General features: G+C 31.2%; 2 protein-coding genes across 5 annotated transcripts; one reads left to right on the forward strand and one right to left on the reverse strand.

The window, feature by feature from the left end:
- Nucleotides 1-1,132: 1,132 nt before the first annotated feature.
- Nucleotides 1,133-3,199, reverse strand: LOC113521403 (p21-activated protein kinase-interacting protein 1-like). Its single transcript, XM_026906932.3, has 3 exons — nt 2,983-3,199; nt 2,112-2,403; nt 1,133-1,948 (listed from the first exon to the last, which is right to left on the reverse strand). Exons 1-3 carry the CDS (start codon nt 3,049-3,051, stop codon nt 1,161-1,163), a joined length of 1,149 nt encoding a protein of 382 aa, XP_026762733.1. The 5' UTR covers nt 3,052-3,199; the 3' UTR covers nt 1,133-1,160.
- Nucleotides 3,200-4,329: 1,130 nt separating this feature from the next.
- On the forward strand, nt 4,330-14,163 carry LOC113521266 (uncharacterized). Of its 4 annotated transcripts, none has more exons than XM_031912726.2 (9): nt 4,330-4,503; nt 4,586-4,881; nt 5,225-5,387; nt 5,507-5,678; nt 6,247-6,357; nt 6,793-7,012; nt 7,332-7,585; nt 8,639-8,735; nt 9,322-14,163. In XM_031912726.2, exons 2-9 carry the CDS (start codon nt 4,643-4,645, stop codon nt 9,371-9,373), a joined length of 1,308 nt encoding a protein of 435 aa, XP_031768586.1. In that variant the 5' UTR covers nt 4,330-4,503; nt 4,586-4,642; the 3' UTR covers nt 9,374-14,163. The 4 variants fall into 4 exon arrangements, with proteins under 4 accessions (XP_031768586.1, XP_026762554.1, XP_031768587.1 ...); XM_031912727.2 differs by having other exon boundaries at nt 4,331-4,503; nt 4,607-4,881; nt 9,218-14,163; XM_026906752.3 differs by having other exon boundaries at nt 4,331-4,503; nt 4,607-4,881.
- Nucleotides 14,164-17,816: the final 3,653 nt, after the last annotated feature.

Here is a 17,816-nt window from a genome sequence, read left to right on the forward strand (position 1 = left end):
AAAAAAAAATAATTGTAATTAGACGATGTCTACATCTACATAGGACATATTTAAAAAAATAATATATCTTTATTATTGCTCTTATTACCATCCCTAAGGGTATTAATAAGAACAATACAATATTTTTTTAGAATTTTTGTCTGTATGTTTATTCCGAAATCATGATATGGCAGCACTTATATTTCCAAAGGGCCAACTTAAAATTTGATATCCACGCGTATAAATTTACGGGCAAAAGCGAGTAGGACTTAAAAATAATCTATCTTTATGTCAAATTCTTTACAAAATAAGCGGAGAGAACCGAAAGTCAGTGTAAATAATTTCATAAGAAGCGTCATTGCCTTAGTTTATTTGGTACACAGACTTAAGACCACAAATGTCGTAAACTCTTATCTGATTGATACTAAAAACTTCCAGTACTGTTAACAATTTCCCAGTAATTGAAAACACTTAATAAACAAAATTTGTGAGACTGAATCAGCTAAATAAGTATACTATGTTGATAGCAACCAGTGGCGTAACTATACCATTTGGGGCCTGTGGCAAATTCCCACACTGATGGGTGTCACTACGTTATCAGTAAAAATAAAATACTCTGGTACAATGTAAAAAAAAATTTGAGCTCGCGGCCTCTTGAGCCGGGGCCCTTTTGGATCGGGGGCCCGTGGCATTTTGCCAGCCTTGCCACCCTATTGTTACGCCACTGATAGCATCAATGACTTTCCCCACTGGCGTGTACAAGTGGATTTTTTCTAACGTCTCTACCATTCCGCTACCAGTAGAGATAAATAGAATAAATGTGCCATTTGTAAATAGCCTATGCTTAGACAAATTTAGGTATGTTGGCTGTTACATTTGTTACAGCAGTAATCACCATGCCTCCAATTACCCTATGGAAGATCATGGTAATAAATATATTGTTTCAATTTTAAATAACATATATCCATTTTTGTTGAATTTTGTTCAGTTAATTTCTATTATTACTTTAACTCCTGGAAGTTTGAGAAGTGAATAGGTATGTATAATCTCTATTCAGTGTTATTACTACTAGTGAGGATCTAAAACAGGAAAGTCATGTATCAAATTCTAAAATGAAATTAATAAAACTAATAAATTAGTAAAACCACTAATGTGTAAAATAAATTTTAATTGTAATGATATCACTCATTTACTTTATTTTTTGGTTTCTTATTTCGTTTCCTTTTCTTTATTTTCTTCTTAGGTGGTGCCTCATTATTTTCTTCATTATCACTACCATAACTGATTCTCACAAATGCTCCGGGTTGTCTTTTAGCAGGTATAGATACCTTCTCAGCTGGTTCATCATCTGATTCTTCACTGTTACTCAGATCTTCAACCTTTTCTTCATTTTCCTCTTCATTATCAGATTTATCTTCTTTTTTAATTAAGTGATTTTGTTTATTCAATGTTATACAAGTGAGTCTACAGCCAGCATTAGCAGAACATATTTCAGATAACTTAGAATCAATTTCTGACCAAACTTTAAGCTCTCCAGCACTTGATACTGAATACAACATTTCATTTTCATAATATAAACATTTAACTCGTTGTTTGTGAGCTTGGTATGTAAGAGCTTGTGAATCTGAGACATTTAATACAATGACATTACCATTTTCCAAACCTACATAGAACTTATCATCTGTCACCCATTGAACTGAAGTTGGTTTTGAATTACATGTAATGTGTTTTTCAACACCTGCCTTACTAATAGTCCACACATCAACACATTGCTGATAAATTAATGAAAATCTATCGCCACCTGGCGAGAACTTGATTTCTGTTGGCATAGATATTCCTTTACTGGACAAATTAATTGTAAATGCAGGACGGCCTTTAACTAAATTCCAAGTTCTTAGGGTTTTATCTCCTCCAATACTAAGTGCTAACTTGTCTGATGGGTGAACTGCAATTGCAGTAACTGGTTGACCTAAAATAAAATCAGGAAAAATATATGTAAGTTTTTAAAAGGACTTAAAATATGCAAATTAATCCTAAATCTTCAATATTATTATTGATTTTATGAAATAGGTATTTTAGGTAATATAAGTATTAAAGTTAAGTAATTATAGAAAACTGTGAAATTATAATACCTCCATGAGCTTTTTTCCATATCTTTTCAATTTGCCAATTCCCTGTTCTAGTTACAATAATGTTGCCATCATCACTGCCAGTCAAGAGGTGGGTACCACTACTCGTAAAGGCTGCAGTATTGATTGTACCATCATGGTTCATAAGGACTGTATGTTCTTTACGTGTTTTCAAGTCTATTACAACTACTTTATCATCAGTGCCTCCAGATGCCAAATATTTTCCAGATAAAGAGAGACACCGCACTGCAGCTGTATGTGATTGTGTTGCAAAGGTCTGTTTTAGTTTAGAACCCTGAAAAATTTTATAGTATTTAAAATAATTTTTCCTTTTTATGATTTTCCACTAAAACTACTAGTGCAGAATAGCAGAAAACTTAAATTTTTATTAGGAAGGTCTTGAAACTATTAACTATATATTGGTGAATCAATTGTAATCAATTAGTTCACGAATTAAAATACTCAGAATAACCGTTTTCTCTTCTATAAAGGAAAAAAATGTGTTTCCACTGGGAAGAAATAAGCAATTTGTTTCAAGTTGTGGCTTGTTTTATATCGATATGAACACATGAGTCAATACACATATACTGGGGGAAAGGAATTGTTAGTAATAGAGACTAAAAATCCCACTGCTAGCAATATACCCAACCAGGTCGACCTCCTCGTGGTTCACCCTGGAAACTATCATGGTTAATTCTCGATGAATTCATAACGATGGGCTAACTGGCCTGTTTTTATTCTCATCGATCACCCTTCATTGGTGCTCCGCCAGCGTGGATACGCTGGCGGAGCACCAGTGAAGCACCGGGATCGTTAGCGCAGGCAGGGTTACCATTCCATTTTCACCCATTACAAAAAATACACATATACTTACTGTTTGTTCAGGAAATATTGAATATCCCAGTAAGAACCCCTCGTAGGTTCCCACAACTAATTCATCCATAATTAAATAATAAAAGTCTTTCTTTGTTTCTCTTTTAAATTAAAATAGTCATGAAGAAACTCGTTAATTTGACTCACGTTTTTATTTACTTTTATAAAAGCTAGGTTAAGTTAAGTTACATTTGACTAGATGAACCCTGACAATATCTCTTAAATGTCAATGTCAAACGTGATGTATTATTTTCAATCTATGCAATTATAAAAAATTCAAAGTTGTAGCTCTAGTTGTATCTCTTTGCTATCATCTTTGTAGTATAAGCACGGTTTTAATACAAAGATATTACTTTTTTAGTGCTTGGACAAAATGTAATAGACAAAAACGTATATATATTACAATTAATTGATATTTTTTACCGTGTAATCCTGCATAGGCTACTCCTTTCTTTCTCGTGGGTGTCATAAGTGGCGACTATTGGAACTTATAGTCGAGTAATAGTAAGCAAAATACAAACTTTGATGACCGATGAGAAGGTTGTACAGTTGGAAAAAGAGGCGAACAAGTTAAATTGAGATATTATAGGATTACCTAAAATCCGAAGAGAGAGAATAAGATGATTCTTAAATCCGATAATTTGTTCTACCTCTGGGACTATCCGTAATGTGGTAGTATCAGTTTTATTGTCTGCAAGTCCCTCATCAATAATATCTAAAAGATCAAGGCTGTGTCAGCAAGGGTGGTATAATTATCATGTATATAATTATACATGATATTCTGAATATCATGTATAATTATATACATGATATTCAGAATTAATACTAATCGATATTCGCAGTAGGTAATACAGGTATATCAGTATATGTGTATTGATCACGATCGTGATACACTTTGATGATGAAATAGAAACAATGTATAAGGACATTTCAAGAGATATACATTCCTCTAATATTCGATACACAGTATTTTTTTCAATGGATAATAATGGAATAGTAACTCCGCCTACGTTATTTTTTTTTAGGATATATTGCTAGAAATGGGACTGGATATCCGTATTACTAATAATCCCTTCCCTCAAATACATAATATTAATGGGGGGACTTCAACGCTGAACTGGGTAAAACGAAAGACAATGAGACGATAAGATGAATGATATGATAATAGACTTTTGGCTAGCCGATGGATACGTGTAATATGACGACTAATTGCCATATTACAGTAAGGTAACAAGACCGTGTATAGAGATATCAAACACTACACTTATTGTACTTTCGTATCATAGATAGTAACAGCGAAACTATTTATGTGACAGTTAATAATGACAACTGCAATGAAAACGATATATTGACAGCTAGTGTCAAGGCTGAAATTGAGAATCAGACAGAAGAGAAAAGAAGCTTCCATCCATTCTAAAAAGAAATATTTTTGTGTAAAACTGGATGGATAGATTTGTAATTTAATTTTTAGCTAGATATAATCTATTTTTTAATAGTTAGTCTGAACATAATAATCATTCTGGTGAGTGCTTGTTTTTAATAAAATAATTCAGCGTGCGGGTGTCGCTATCGATCCTCAATATGCTCGTAGTTAATTGTTTTAGTGTTTGTTTATTTTTGATCAGGATTCCCAAAAGAGGACTTATTTGGACATCTACAAGATGGATTTGGCGGAGACCATGAAGAGTGTGTTGGCAAAGAGTACAGGCGGCTCTAGTAGTGCGGCAGGCACATCCGGCTCGTCGACACCACACGGCGCTGAGGGATATGTCACCGAAAAATTGTATATGTTATTACAACTCTATCTGCAAAATAAGGGTTGGAGTCCCAGTATAGAACTTCTACAGTGTTTCAGTGACCTCAAAGAGTCCTCAATGCTTCCCAGTGCAGCTTATTTACAGTATGTTCAACTTACAGTAAAACTTATATGATCTACAATTAATGTTTTTTTTTATGCATGTATGGTAATATTTAATTCATTTTTATACTGACATAGTCTGTGCATGTGTTTTTATTAGAACTAAAAGTAAGTGTCTAAAAATCAGCTACAGAAAAGGGGTGTTAATGAATTAAAAAATATTTTTTATTCATCAATGTTTTTTTTTTGTACGGTTTTTCTATCATCAACTATTTTTAATAAATATGTTGTATCAAGAAAAAACAGATTATTAGAAAATGGATTTGTTATTAGTTTTTACTGGTGTAAATATAATTATTGCTAAGATTTTGTAATTGTTTTTTAGAATGATGGCATCACGAGTAGGTTTAGACACTCAAGGAAGACTGATACTTCGAGAGAATGGCAAGATAATATTACCATATGAGCATTTTGCTAATGCAGTTATGTTGAAACATATGAATGGACCTCATGGTCTTCACCTGGGTTTAGAAGCCACAGTTAGAGCAGTAAGTAATTGTAAACTTTTATATGTTGGTTGTGTAAAATGTTTAAGATAATTTAGGGAATTATGGTAAATTTAGTTCAAAAATATCAATAAATAAACACAAAAAATATATTTATGCAGGTTGTAGAATCATATACAATAGGAAGGGAGCAGTTTGGCATGGAGAAGGAGTTTATAGTGGAAGTGGTACAAAACTGTCCCAACCCTGCTTGTCGTTATTACAAAAACCAGTTGGAAATGACACAAAAAACCATTCAACAGCATCTATCTCAGCAGCCTACATATATTCCAGGTAAGTTTTACTTGATATAACTTTAAATGGCAGAAGCTGATGGCTCACCTCTTGGAAAGAGATTACCATTACCTGTAGGTATGAATGGCGTAATTATTTTGTAGGCTCCAGACAATTTAGAACACTTACTATGTAATATAATAATAATAATAATTTTTAACATCATTTTACACTATGTCTATCTAATATATTAAAATTTTTGATAAAATTATATGTCTGTATTTGATACTGTTTTTGTGAGTTTGACAAATGTGATATATATCTGTGAGTATATTTTAATTATTAACTGCATAGTAAAATTTGACTTGGAATTATTTATTAGGATTGAATTGTTATTGCTCCAACCCTGTCTTCTGTGTAAGTTAATATGCATTATACAGATAATAGGTTCACTTAATTTGCTTTTGAGATATAAAATCCAATTTTAAATCACTAAAATCACAAGATTGATTGGCACTAAAATGAAATAATAGAGATTAACTATCTGTATCTTGAATAGTCTATTTACAATGTGCTCAATATGTCTCACATTATTCTGTATATATTTAACATAGAGTAAACTTCTCAGATGCTGGTGCTTCCAACCTGTCTGACAGTCAGGCTGTGGAGCGTCTGCTCAGGGGTACAGCTTTAGCACAAGACTATCAGTTGCCGATTGCACCACACCTAGCTGCTCTTAGTGAGTTACTGTGTAAAAATCAAGTTTAATGTTTTTTAATTTGTAATTATAATATACAAATTATTGACAATAATTGAAAAAAGTTGTCAAAAATTCTATTGATTGAAATAAACCACAATTTTGTTTGTGAAAAATAACATAGAAAAGAAATAAAAAACATATATGATAAAAATGAAGTATAAAGTCATATTAAGCACATAATTTTAAGACAATGTGTTGGTCTGTAAATCTTTAATAATAAGACTTTACTAGAAATACAAAAGTAGTTGCTATTAAAAAATTTGGTTATATGTGAGCTAGCTGGCATTCTTGTGATTTTTAAATAAATTTAATATTTAAGTATTATGAGGTATATTTTTAAAGAGGCAATCATGGATAATAATAGTTAAGTTAGATAATCAATCATTGATATATCAAGAGATTATGTTACTGCAGCTAGTTTGACAGGAGAGAAAACAGAGCGTCGTGCACAAGACAAATTGACGCAACACCAGCAGATGTTACTGCAGCACCAGAATAGGTCTCTGGGCCACCAATCATCAATGGACAAGTACAGTCATTCTCAGCAACGCTCTTCCAGTTCATCGCAGTCTACCATTGATTCAAAATCAAAACATCATTATACTGATGAGCATAAACTCACTGATTTCTTGAGGTGAGTACTAAACAGACCTTATATAATTAGTTCTCTTATGTGTGAAACTAAAAAATATAGTAAGGGACTTCTGTGTCGTGTTGTATTATACTGTATTTATGTAATTTGAATAAAAATTACAAGTAAATTATTTATTCTATAATAAAGTACTAATTTATATGAAAACTGATAGTATGAAGAATTTGCTACTAACATATATATTATTATGCTATAATTTATAAATTATTTCATTACTATTTAAGTAAATCTTTATTTAATAGATATATTTTCGTTCTTTATAGAAATTTAAATCGAAAGTGAATTATTGCAATTCCAACAGGGCGAATTTGGAGAGTTTAGAATCGTTATCGGGCGCCGGCAGCGCTAGCAGCGGGCTACACAGCGAGCGGAGCGGGGCGGGCGGGGCGACGAGCGCGAGCGGCGCGGGCGGTGGCGGCGGCGGCGGCGCGGGCGGCCAGGAGCGCGTGGTTCGCGCGTTTGCCGAGCTCGCGCGCAACCTGCAGCGCATGCGGCCCTGCGTGCGCCCCGCCATGTGCAAGCCCTACGGCAAGCAGAGTGAGCAGTTGCAGAAGAGTAAGTAATAACTCTTTTTTTTTTCTTTTATAATAGCGTTTCAGGGTTGTCAATTAAATGGCAGTAACTGACTCGGGTTGACATTAACCTACATGGCACCTATGCCTCCCCTTGACGAGGATCTATGCCATCCCTTTAGACCTTAGACTAGGCTCCCGTCTTTAAGAGGGATCCTTAACTAAGTGACAGTATTGTGATTCACACTGTTAGGATTGCACTCTGACATACTTAGAACACAGTATAAAGAACTTCCTTGCACTGTGTTTATACTATGATGATGTTAGATTTAATAAATTTTGGTTTGAAATTTTTGTTTATCCAAATACTAACACTACATAATGTAATATATATAATATTGTAATGTGACATATTTTTTATAAATTATTGACAAAGAAAGAAGCTGATGAAATTAGTCATATCTAAATATACAAAAAATGTGAAAGTAAAAAAAAAAAAATTATCAATATGCCAGGTGACCCTGGTTTACAAAATACAAAATTTATGGTACTCCTCAAGATTAATAGGCAACCTTTTTTAAACAGAATATCTATTTCAGTCTTTATACTGAAATGTAACAATATTGTTTTATGGTATAAATCAGTGTTTCTGGTGTCAACTGGTGATATACCTACGGGCCACTGGTGGTCCCTGGAAGCATTCAAAATAGTCTGCGAAGCCATCCAAAAAAGATTCAATAAGTGACAATGAGTTAACACAATGCAAAATTTGCACTAAAATTAGAACGATAAATGCATATGTGTTTTATTTATGAAATAGATTTTTTTTTAATGTAATGGAAATGGAATCTCGCCTGCGCTATCGGTATACGCTGGCGGGGCACCAGTAAATGATGATAGATGAGGATGAAGGCAGGTAAGTCAGCCCTTCGTGATTTATTATCTATGGCCAACCAGAATTTTTTTCAAAGTTCCCTCATCACTAAATGCTTATGAAGTACTGGTATAAATAGACAAGACTGATTAAGCTAGCAGTGCCAGACAAACTTTGTTAAACAGTACAGTAACAATTATGTAATTTTCAATTCAATTTCAGTTTTACTGGATACTATTCAGTTGGTGCAGTCGCTCCGTAGTTACTTGCCGCCACCGCACATTCAGGTCACGTCGTGGAAGAATGACGATAAACTTCGGTGAGTAACTTACGTATTATATATTAAATGTACAGTCATTTGAAACTACTTGCATTTTGTAACAGTTATATGACTGTACATTTATGTTAACGTAATAGTTCATACGTAAAGTTATCATTACTAGTGATATTAATTCTAATGGTATTCATTGTATTTTATTTCAAATATTTACGCTTGAAAAATAAAAGTTTTAATAGTATAGGAAATTTATACATAAAAGCATATAAAATAAATATTTTATATGTATATTAAATAATGTAAATTAATTATATACATATACAGTGTTCTATGTTTTCCAATTGAGCTAGTTAAAATTCAGTAAATTCTTGCTTTTTAAAAAAATTATATATAATCAAGTCCCTAATAAATAAAATATTTTATCTTCAATACTTAATATTAATAACTTTCTTAGTACATTAGCCGTGAGACGCCCTTTATATTGATCTTTTTGTGATTTGTTTGGGTTTTGTCTCATGTTTCAGTGAATAGAGTAAGTATAGAGAATAAACAAAGGTAGCTGTATCACACCAATCTGTTATTTGCAACGCACCAATAAACAATTCTATTGACACAAAATGTTTTGAAGTTCGAACAACATGGAGGAACTGGAGAGTCGCAAGATCGTGAGCGGCAACTAGCCCCCGGACTGCGCCCGTTCGCTTCTCTTTCTCATACCGCTGATGCTGCTGATCTCACATCGTCGCCAGCTCTTCTCCGCGCCACGTATACATTCGGTATATGTTTAATTTTAGATGTTGTTACTCATTATACAGATGAAATCGAAATCACTAGTATACCTTTAAACTTTTTTATCCTTCGAGCCGGATTTATTCGACAAAGATTGTCAGACTCGTAACGCCCATGTCAGATGTATTCAATACCAAGAGCAGACTTTTGTATATAATAAAATAGAATACACAATAAAAGTTTATATTTTAAATTTACTTTTTACAAAATAATTAAAAAAAAGCTAGTACAATGCAAAAATTACCATTTGACTCGGGTGTTCAGAGCTATAACATTTTTTACAAAGAAAAATAGTTAAAATATTAAGGGATTATTCTATCAGGAAAACTAATGTTATTTTTTCAAAGAAATATGACTTGAAAAAAACCAAGAATTTATGTCTCCCATAATAACAGCGCTGTCCAATTAGGACGCATCCAGTGTTTTCACGTTTTTTGGTAAAAAATGTTTAGGAATGTTTGACCAGTAAAATATTCTTTTAAATGTATACTAATGATGTTGATTCAACCCATACAGTGTGTAACAGAAAGTGGTGTGGGATTTACATGTTTGCATTTATTAAGATTTCAAGCTTTCGGATGTCGAATCAAATACCGTGTCCACACGTGTGGTGCTATTGGGCGCATGTTGGCGATTGCAAATCGTTTAATTTCTTTATAACAATTCGAAAATCAGCAGTAGTATTTGGTCAAGTGATTAGCTATTCTAACCATAATTGCCCATATTATGAAATTTTTGATCATCGACAAACCGTTTACATGATCGATTTATATGATAGCTCCAAAAAATATTTTCTTATTTGGACTATGCTCTTAGAATATGTAAATTCAGTTTTAAAAATACTGTCGATTTTGTTCAGTTTCGGATTGTTATATTTTTTTTATTTCCATCCATACGCAAAAAAAATTTTTTTTATTGGATACTTCTATCATTTATTTCTATCAACCAAGATGGTTGATGATGCATTTTCGATTAATAATTTTGATGCATTTTTTATTAATCATTTTATAACATTGATCAATGAACATTTAATTATTTTTATTTAAACTTATTGACTTTTTGTACTACTTTTTAATATCTTTATATACATTTTCATCTATATACACTTTTGTATTTTAAAGATTGCGATTAATTGCAATGTGAAATTCGTGGCGGGGTATTTATTGCTGTAGAAATACGTACATAATATTAAATTGGACAGTGATGCTATTGTAACATCCTAATGGTGGTGTATATATGTTTAAGTATTTAGCACAAATGAGTGTGCATCTTTTACAATGTTCCCTCTGGCATTTTGTTTTTTTTTTTTTATTTACAAATTTTGTTATTTTATTTGTTGGTGTTTGTTGTATCTTTACACATTACTGTTTTGTCATAACTGGGTTTTTCAATATATGCCTTATTTACTTTGTTACAGTTCGTACGTTTCTCTTATTGCTTTTGTAGTTAAATAATTTAGTATATAAGATTTTGAACAGTTATTACAATTTTATGATTCGTCCTAGTTAATACAATACGTTTAATTTCAGTTTATTGTCGTAAGTGCATTATTTACACTGTGATAGAAGTGTAATAGGTGTAGGCCTGAGCGAAGTCTTGACATGAATGTAAAATAGGTGCATAAATTATTTAGTAGTGGAGTCGCGTTACACGTTTGAACCTAGTATATCATTGAATATGTCTCTTGTAAATACATTTGTTGATAAATAACAACAGATTTTATTCATAAAATGCATAAAGCATTCAACACAAATGATGCGTCTCATAAGCTGTTCCCACCAAGATTTACAAATTGTACAGTTAGCAAATTTTTATGGGTGTTTTATATATTGATCAATCTCGAATTCTTCTTTTTTAAAAGGACAATTTTGTAAGAGGTGTAGATTACACAGTTTTTTTGCCATTGTCATAGATTAGAATCCATTTAGACAATTTTAGAGATAGAGTTAAGACGTCTCAGTATCGGCCCCAGTGTGTATATCGTATCCAGTGTTGACTGTTTCAAGCATAAAAGTGAATCACATGGGAATATTTAATGATGTCGCAATGGTCATTGGCCACTGTATTAGGTATTTGAAATGTACGCAATTAATCAACTTTTATCGCCACATCTTGTCTTGAACCATAGGGAGGTTAGTATCTTATCGAAGACTGCAAATTTTTTCACGTCGTCTTAGCTAATATTGCCTGTGGATGTATTAAATTAGGCTTGGTAAGTTGTATTAAGGAAGCTCTCTGCACATTGAGATATTCGTACGTAATGTATCTATTAATTCGTCTTCGCACAAAAATAAAATTTGCCAGTACTGAATTTTTGTATTGCAATTATGTAAATATTCACGATTATTCCAATGTGCAGAGTATGATGTAAAGATTCTCTTGTCGAATCGTTATTATGTGACAACTAGGTAGGTAACAACCTCAATGTTTTTTTTTTAATAAAATTGTGGGCATTAATTTTAAGGTTTCCGTTGATTTATTTAAGTATTTATTCAAATTCAGTCGTCATATAATAACATTGCGATAAAACAAGTTTGATCGTTATTACGATTGTAATGTCTCGTCCCAAAATATATACATGTAATGATTACAATAGTGCTGCAGACAGTGCAGTGATCGCTCCAAAGGCATTTTAGAATTCTTTAATTATATTGTAAATAATTTTAAGCACGTTGGTTTATTAAACTACAGTCGGATTCATACATGTATTATCAGAAATTTTAAAAATTTTATCTACATTATCCTATTATCTTTACTAATAAACTTGGTCACCCCATATGTTGGTGAAATGATTTTGAGCTATCTATTCATTGACAGCAACTTAACTTTGTGAGGTTTTTGCAGGAAATTAATTACTGGTTATTTGATTAGAGTTATTTTTTGAAACCAAGTTATTTTTTGGAACCAGAAGTTTTGGATCTTCTGGTTGTAATAGTGGTAGTTACTTCCATATTAGCTATCAATCTCCGGCTGTTATTTTGTTCTCGCACTTTTTGCGTCACGCCTGTCATCTCTAAACGAGGTATCTTCAGGCAAATTATTAGATTGCTTTTCGGAGCTTAGTGTTAACCGTTTAATTTTGCAAATTTTCGCAGCTTCGTCACACATATACTAATGGTAGCAAAATTAAACAAAATAATTCTAATTAAATAACCAGTGAAATGGACTTTCGCAAGAAAACATCTAGTGCAGTAAAATATTTAGTAAATAAATTAATAAGAAAATCACTATATGAAGAATGACCTCACAAAGTATTAATAATAGAATAATACGTTATATGATTATTGAATATATATATATATATATATATTTATGAAGATTAAATTATTATATTTGTCAATTAATATTGATATATTTGAAAATTTACCATTTACGTTTTTGTCACGCATTGAGATATTTTTAAGAGTATATACGGCTATATAATGAATACATTTCTCGAATGACTTAACTCAGTATTATTAAAATATAAACTATTATATAGTGCAATCAATGTATATCTGTCTGTAGGGACGAAACATGATAATCGTACTGCGAATACAAATCGCTATAAATATCCAAAATATCACTTTGGAATAATAAACTACATATGTAAGTGCAATAATTAGGCAAAGCCTACTTTAAATTATTTTTTTTTGTATCTTAGTACTATAATTCTAAATTATGATATAAAATTATAATCGCATCGCGCGGAGGGCGTGTTAGGTTGTATTAGGTATTCTGACTGTGTTGTGGATTTTGACTTGTTTGGATTGTTGTATAAGAAACATCATATTCTGTTCGACTATTGTCAAGTAACGTTAAGATCATGTGAGCAGCTTATTGTTTAATGCATTATATCTTAACTTATAAGACATGTATTTGGTATCGGTAGACATTATAGTGTTCTCTTGCTATCACAGTATGAACAGTATCCAAATAATGATACGAGGCTATTTATGTTTTCATAAAAAATAACAATACACATAGTGTTAAGTTCATGAACTGTCAATAATTTACACTCGACAAAGTATTATAAATTTCCTAAAAGAATCTCTCTGTATTAGAATAAGCTTTCTAGTCAAAAATGGATTTGCTATGTTTTTGTTTTATGATCGGAAACTATTTTTTAAATATTGATTGACGTACAATTCATAAGCATTCACATAAATTGAATTATTTTCTAAAATGATCTCAAAATTACAAGATGCTTAATTTGTGGTTAATTACAAAACAGCTGACCTCGAAATATTGAAAGCGCAATCTTTTTTATTAAGTATCTACAATCTTTTTAATCAGTTGTTTATTATTTCACCTTTGTTTCCTTATTGTAGCGAGTAGTGGTATATTATAATAAAAATAAATATATAAATAGCGAAAGCTACACTAAAGAGCATGTTTTGCTTTGTCATAAAATAAATATATTTTGATAACATGCTGAATAATTCTATGTAGCCTTTCATTTCGTCTATTTTATCAATATTTCTTGGAAAAGTAGACGAAAAACATGTATTTTTTGGTATCATCTAAAACACTAGGTTGTACAATAATTGAAAAGTGTATTGATTAAAAAATGTTGGCCTTGCCATGTAACTTATTTGCCGAAATTATTATATATATATTTATAATTATCATTTGAATTTGTAAAAGTGGTAATATAGTAAATCGAGGAAGCAGTGCTTAGAAATAAATATATAATTCAATACTTATTGTTTTATTTTATAGAACCAAAGAATATTGATTATAAAATATAAAAAGTTTTGTATGCTTGACTTTTGAAATGTATTCTAAAGCAGATTTATTATTTACATATCTATAAATTTACTTACTTTTTTTTTATTTATTTTCACTATAAAACCAAAATAACAAACACGCATACCAAAAACCACAGAGGCGTGTCTGGAATGCCATATGTTTGTTTTATACTTGCCATGACATTCGAATACAAATTATTGTTTATACCTAATTACATGAAATGAAATGATATACTGCATGTTGTTCAAAAAATACTTTTTAAATTTATGTTTTTTATTGGTCTGTGTGATACTTTTTTGAGACGATGATATAGATTTGAGTTATTACTATGAAATTTGGTACAAAAATAATTATATTTGCATAAAAGTTTTTGTACTTTCACTTTGTTGTAACTCGTCACTATTTGCACTGCAGTAAATGATAATGATGGAAAGGAAAGTAAATAACTAAGGCAAGTAATAATAATATGAGTGTTTGTTACCTTCGTAAGCTTGGCGCTTCAACAGCTCAACCGATCATGAAATTTGGCATGCATTATATTAAATGTAAAGGATAAATAACAAAGGTAGCCTGCATTTAATTCTGGTCATTCAATGTCTGATCGACTATAGATAATATAAAATCTAACGCGGCATCTTGCATAATTAATTTCAGGTTTTAATGTTTTGTCAAATAAGTCTTAACTATAGGATTATTCTGAGGACGGATGAAAGTATAAACACGTTTAGAGAACAATTTGTAAATATATTTTGTAGTTAAAACATACACTGACGTCTCAACATTAATTCAATACCATCATGTTTTGTGCACATCCCAACAACATTATTTTTAATTTTTAATTAAAGGACATCAGATATTGTATGTATATAATGCTTATAGTTAGTGAATAAAAAGTATAAATTTAAATAACCTCTTGTTACAATGCAACTGTATTTAACACTTTTAATTAGTTCACAAAATCTTTGTTATCAAATATAATACACCAAATATCTGCAACATAAAGTACTTGTTTATGATGTACCACTAATGGGCAATGATTCTATATCTGCATATGTTAACGCTCTAGCATTAGCGAAATATTTTTTTTTTATTTTGTAGTGCTTTAGTTTACGTGAAGATTTTATAACTATCCGAAGTTCAAGATTATTGTATAAAATGTCATCTAAGTTCTTCATTAGCTTAGAATTTGGTTCGATAGATAGATATTCTGTATTGTTTCCTCCAAAAGATACAAGATAAAAGACAGTAGTAAGCGTATATAGACAAACAATTACAAGAAATTATCATAGCGAGAAAACAATGGTTGGTCTTGTCGCTAAAAGCGATTATTGGTTATTTATATAATAAATATAATTTTATTTTGCTAAGGCTAAAGCTTTATGTAGGAAGAGAATTGAATCGACTACATCTTGGCTGAAACCCTTAATTTTTTTTTTTAAATAATTTTCCTACAATAACATATCAATTTTTGTGATGTTCATAATACAGTTTTTAGTAAATCAGACACGGATGGTGAGGAGTGGTTATTAGTAGTTCTGTTAGATCGACCTCCATGCTGTCTTACTTGGAAAAAATTATTCTTTATTCCTGATGAATTCGTATGAATCAATGCTATCATCTCCCACTGGTACCCCACCAGCATGTACCTATAGCGCAGACGGGGTACTATTGCATTTTTATCCGGTCGGTTGGTGGTGTATGGCTCGATTAATATTACATTGACATATAAAAACTGTACCTATCTTAAACAGTGATATTTTAAATTCACGACGTAACATTTGGCACAAACATCAATACACTCCCATATTTTAATACTTTCGTTATAAGATACATTTAAAAATTGACACTTCACACGTTTAATATATTAAATTGATACATAAAAAGGTATAAAAGTGAGACAGTGAATATTATTTACAGTGGTACAAACATACTGACTTGACATTAATATTCGATGTCACGTGTGCGCTTTAATTATATAAATAAGTTTCTGCTTATTTTATTATATTACATTCAAATAATTTATTAAATTCGTTTATAAATTAAATATAAAATTGTATATTGCATAAAATAAATACTACCTACTGGATTACTTAGGAAAGACTGCGTTTTTTAAATTTTTCAACATATATGATTAAATAATAAATTAATCGGAATTGATTTTATTACAAAAATAAAAATTTAAAATAAATTTAATTCAGTTTTAACTGAATAAATTGTGTATATTATATACCTAACTAGCGAGGTAGTCGAGTCGCAGTTGTAATTAGTATAATAAAACATCATGGCGGTGAATTGCATATTAGCCTATACAGAAATACACTGAACTAGCGAAAGGTTACTCTGACAATAATATTCATTTCTGTTAGTACATTTAATATCAATTATTATACCTAGGCATTACAATCTTAAATTACAACATTTGTTTTTTACTGATTTAATATTACTGAGTGCTTAGCGTGAGTTACTCTAAGAAATATGATTGCTTTAACGTTTAATCCATAAGTTTGTATCATAGATTAAGGATAGTCTCGGAAACTTAGATTTCACGAATTGCTAACGCGATCACATGCGCCACGTACGACACGTGACGTAACGTACTTCTTTGTACAACCCCCGCTAGGCTCTCTGAATTTATTCACAGCTCCATTCTGTAACGGTAATTTAATGTCAGTGCCAGAATTGGTCAGACCAAGTACTTTAGGCACATGGTATACGAGTCTGTTTGTAGAAAGAGTATAGTTTACGTGTTAATGAACGTGTGAGATAGAACCAAATTGAATCGACTTTCTTCGTGCGGTAGCGTAAACTTATAGACAAATAGATTAGTCTATCGCTTGTTTTGGGAGCCAAGTGCCCAGACCCAGATTAATAAAAAAGTTAACTGTTAAATTGGTCTGAATACGAATAAATTCGAAAATATTTTGATCAAATAGCTAAAATAATGTGACTTAAAATGTCTTTATAAGCTCATTATTTATTTATTTATTCCATGGTTATCGCTGACCTAATTGTTTATTGTTATTACTTTGTATGCCCAATCCTTACACTCCTAGGTTCTAAAAGGAAGCAGTCATTTGAACAAAGTATATACATAATTTATTTGAACACACCTTTTTACTAATTTAGCATTATCATTTATGAAAATGATTACTATGTATATTATTATATATTATTTACTATTATTATTATTGAAGGATACCAGGCAAAAAAAAAAAAAAAAAACACTGCGACCTCTGAGATCTATTGTGCTTGCCCTTTCTTAGAATTCGCTGCTAATTCCTGAAAGTGACAGGAATTTTATGATGTTCTCAACAGCGATGTTCTTTACTATCTATAATAATAATAATAACAACAACATTCTTGAAGATTCTAGTGTGAAGAGCACTTCAAGTTTCTAGGCAACAACACATATACAGCATTAGAAGCTGATAAAAGTATACCCAAAAACGATACGATGTCGTATTTATGAGAGAAACACACACAATGAAATATTTGGTCTTTTTATCCAACATGGAATGACAAACAAACTCACAGCTTATCTAATGGAAAACATTTATAGACAGGACATCACAAAATATACTAGGATGTCTATAATACTCCCCC

Source organism: Galleria mellonella, unplaced genomic scaffold, assembly GCF_026898425.1.
Source record: "Galleria mellonella isolate WM207_F2 unplaced genomic scaffold, CSIRO_AGI_GalMel_v1 utg55, whole genome shotgun sequence".
Lineage (NCBI taxonomy): Eukaryota > Metazoa > Arthropoda > Insecta > Lepidoptera > Pyralidae > Galleria > Galleria mellonella.

What these genes read in the sequence shown, in the direction of transcription:
- LOC113521266 (XM_031912726.2), top strand. Translation starts at nt 4,643, where the DNA reads ATGGATTTGGCGGAGACCATGAAGAGTGTGTTGGCAAAGAGTACAGGC. An exon ending in ACCACACCTAGCTGCTCTTA is followed by an intron (nt 6,358 to 6,792) that starts GTGAGTTACTGT and finishes ATGTTACTGCAG; the next exon opens with CTAGTTTGACAGGAGAGAAA. An exon ending in AAGAATGACGATAAACTTCG is followed by an intron (nt 8,736 to 9,321) that starts GTGAGTAACTTA and finishes AATGTTTTGAAG; the next exon opens with TTCGAACAACATGGAGGAAC.
- LOC113521403 (XM_026906932.3), bottom strand. Translation starts at nt 3,051, where the DNA reads ATGGATGAATTAGTTGTGGGAACCTACGAGGGGTTCTTACTGGGATAT. An exon ending in CAATATTTCCTGAACAAACA is followed by an intron (nt 2,404 to 2,982) that starts GTAAGTATATGT and finishes AAAATTTTTCAG; the next exon opens with GGTTCTAAACTAAAACAGAC. An exon ending in ATGGAAAAAAGCTCATGGAG is followed by an intron (nt 1,949 to 2,111) that starts GTATTATAATTT and finishes ATTTTATTTTAG; the next exon opens with GTCAACCAGTTACTGCAATT.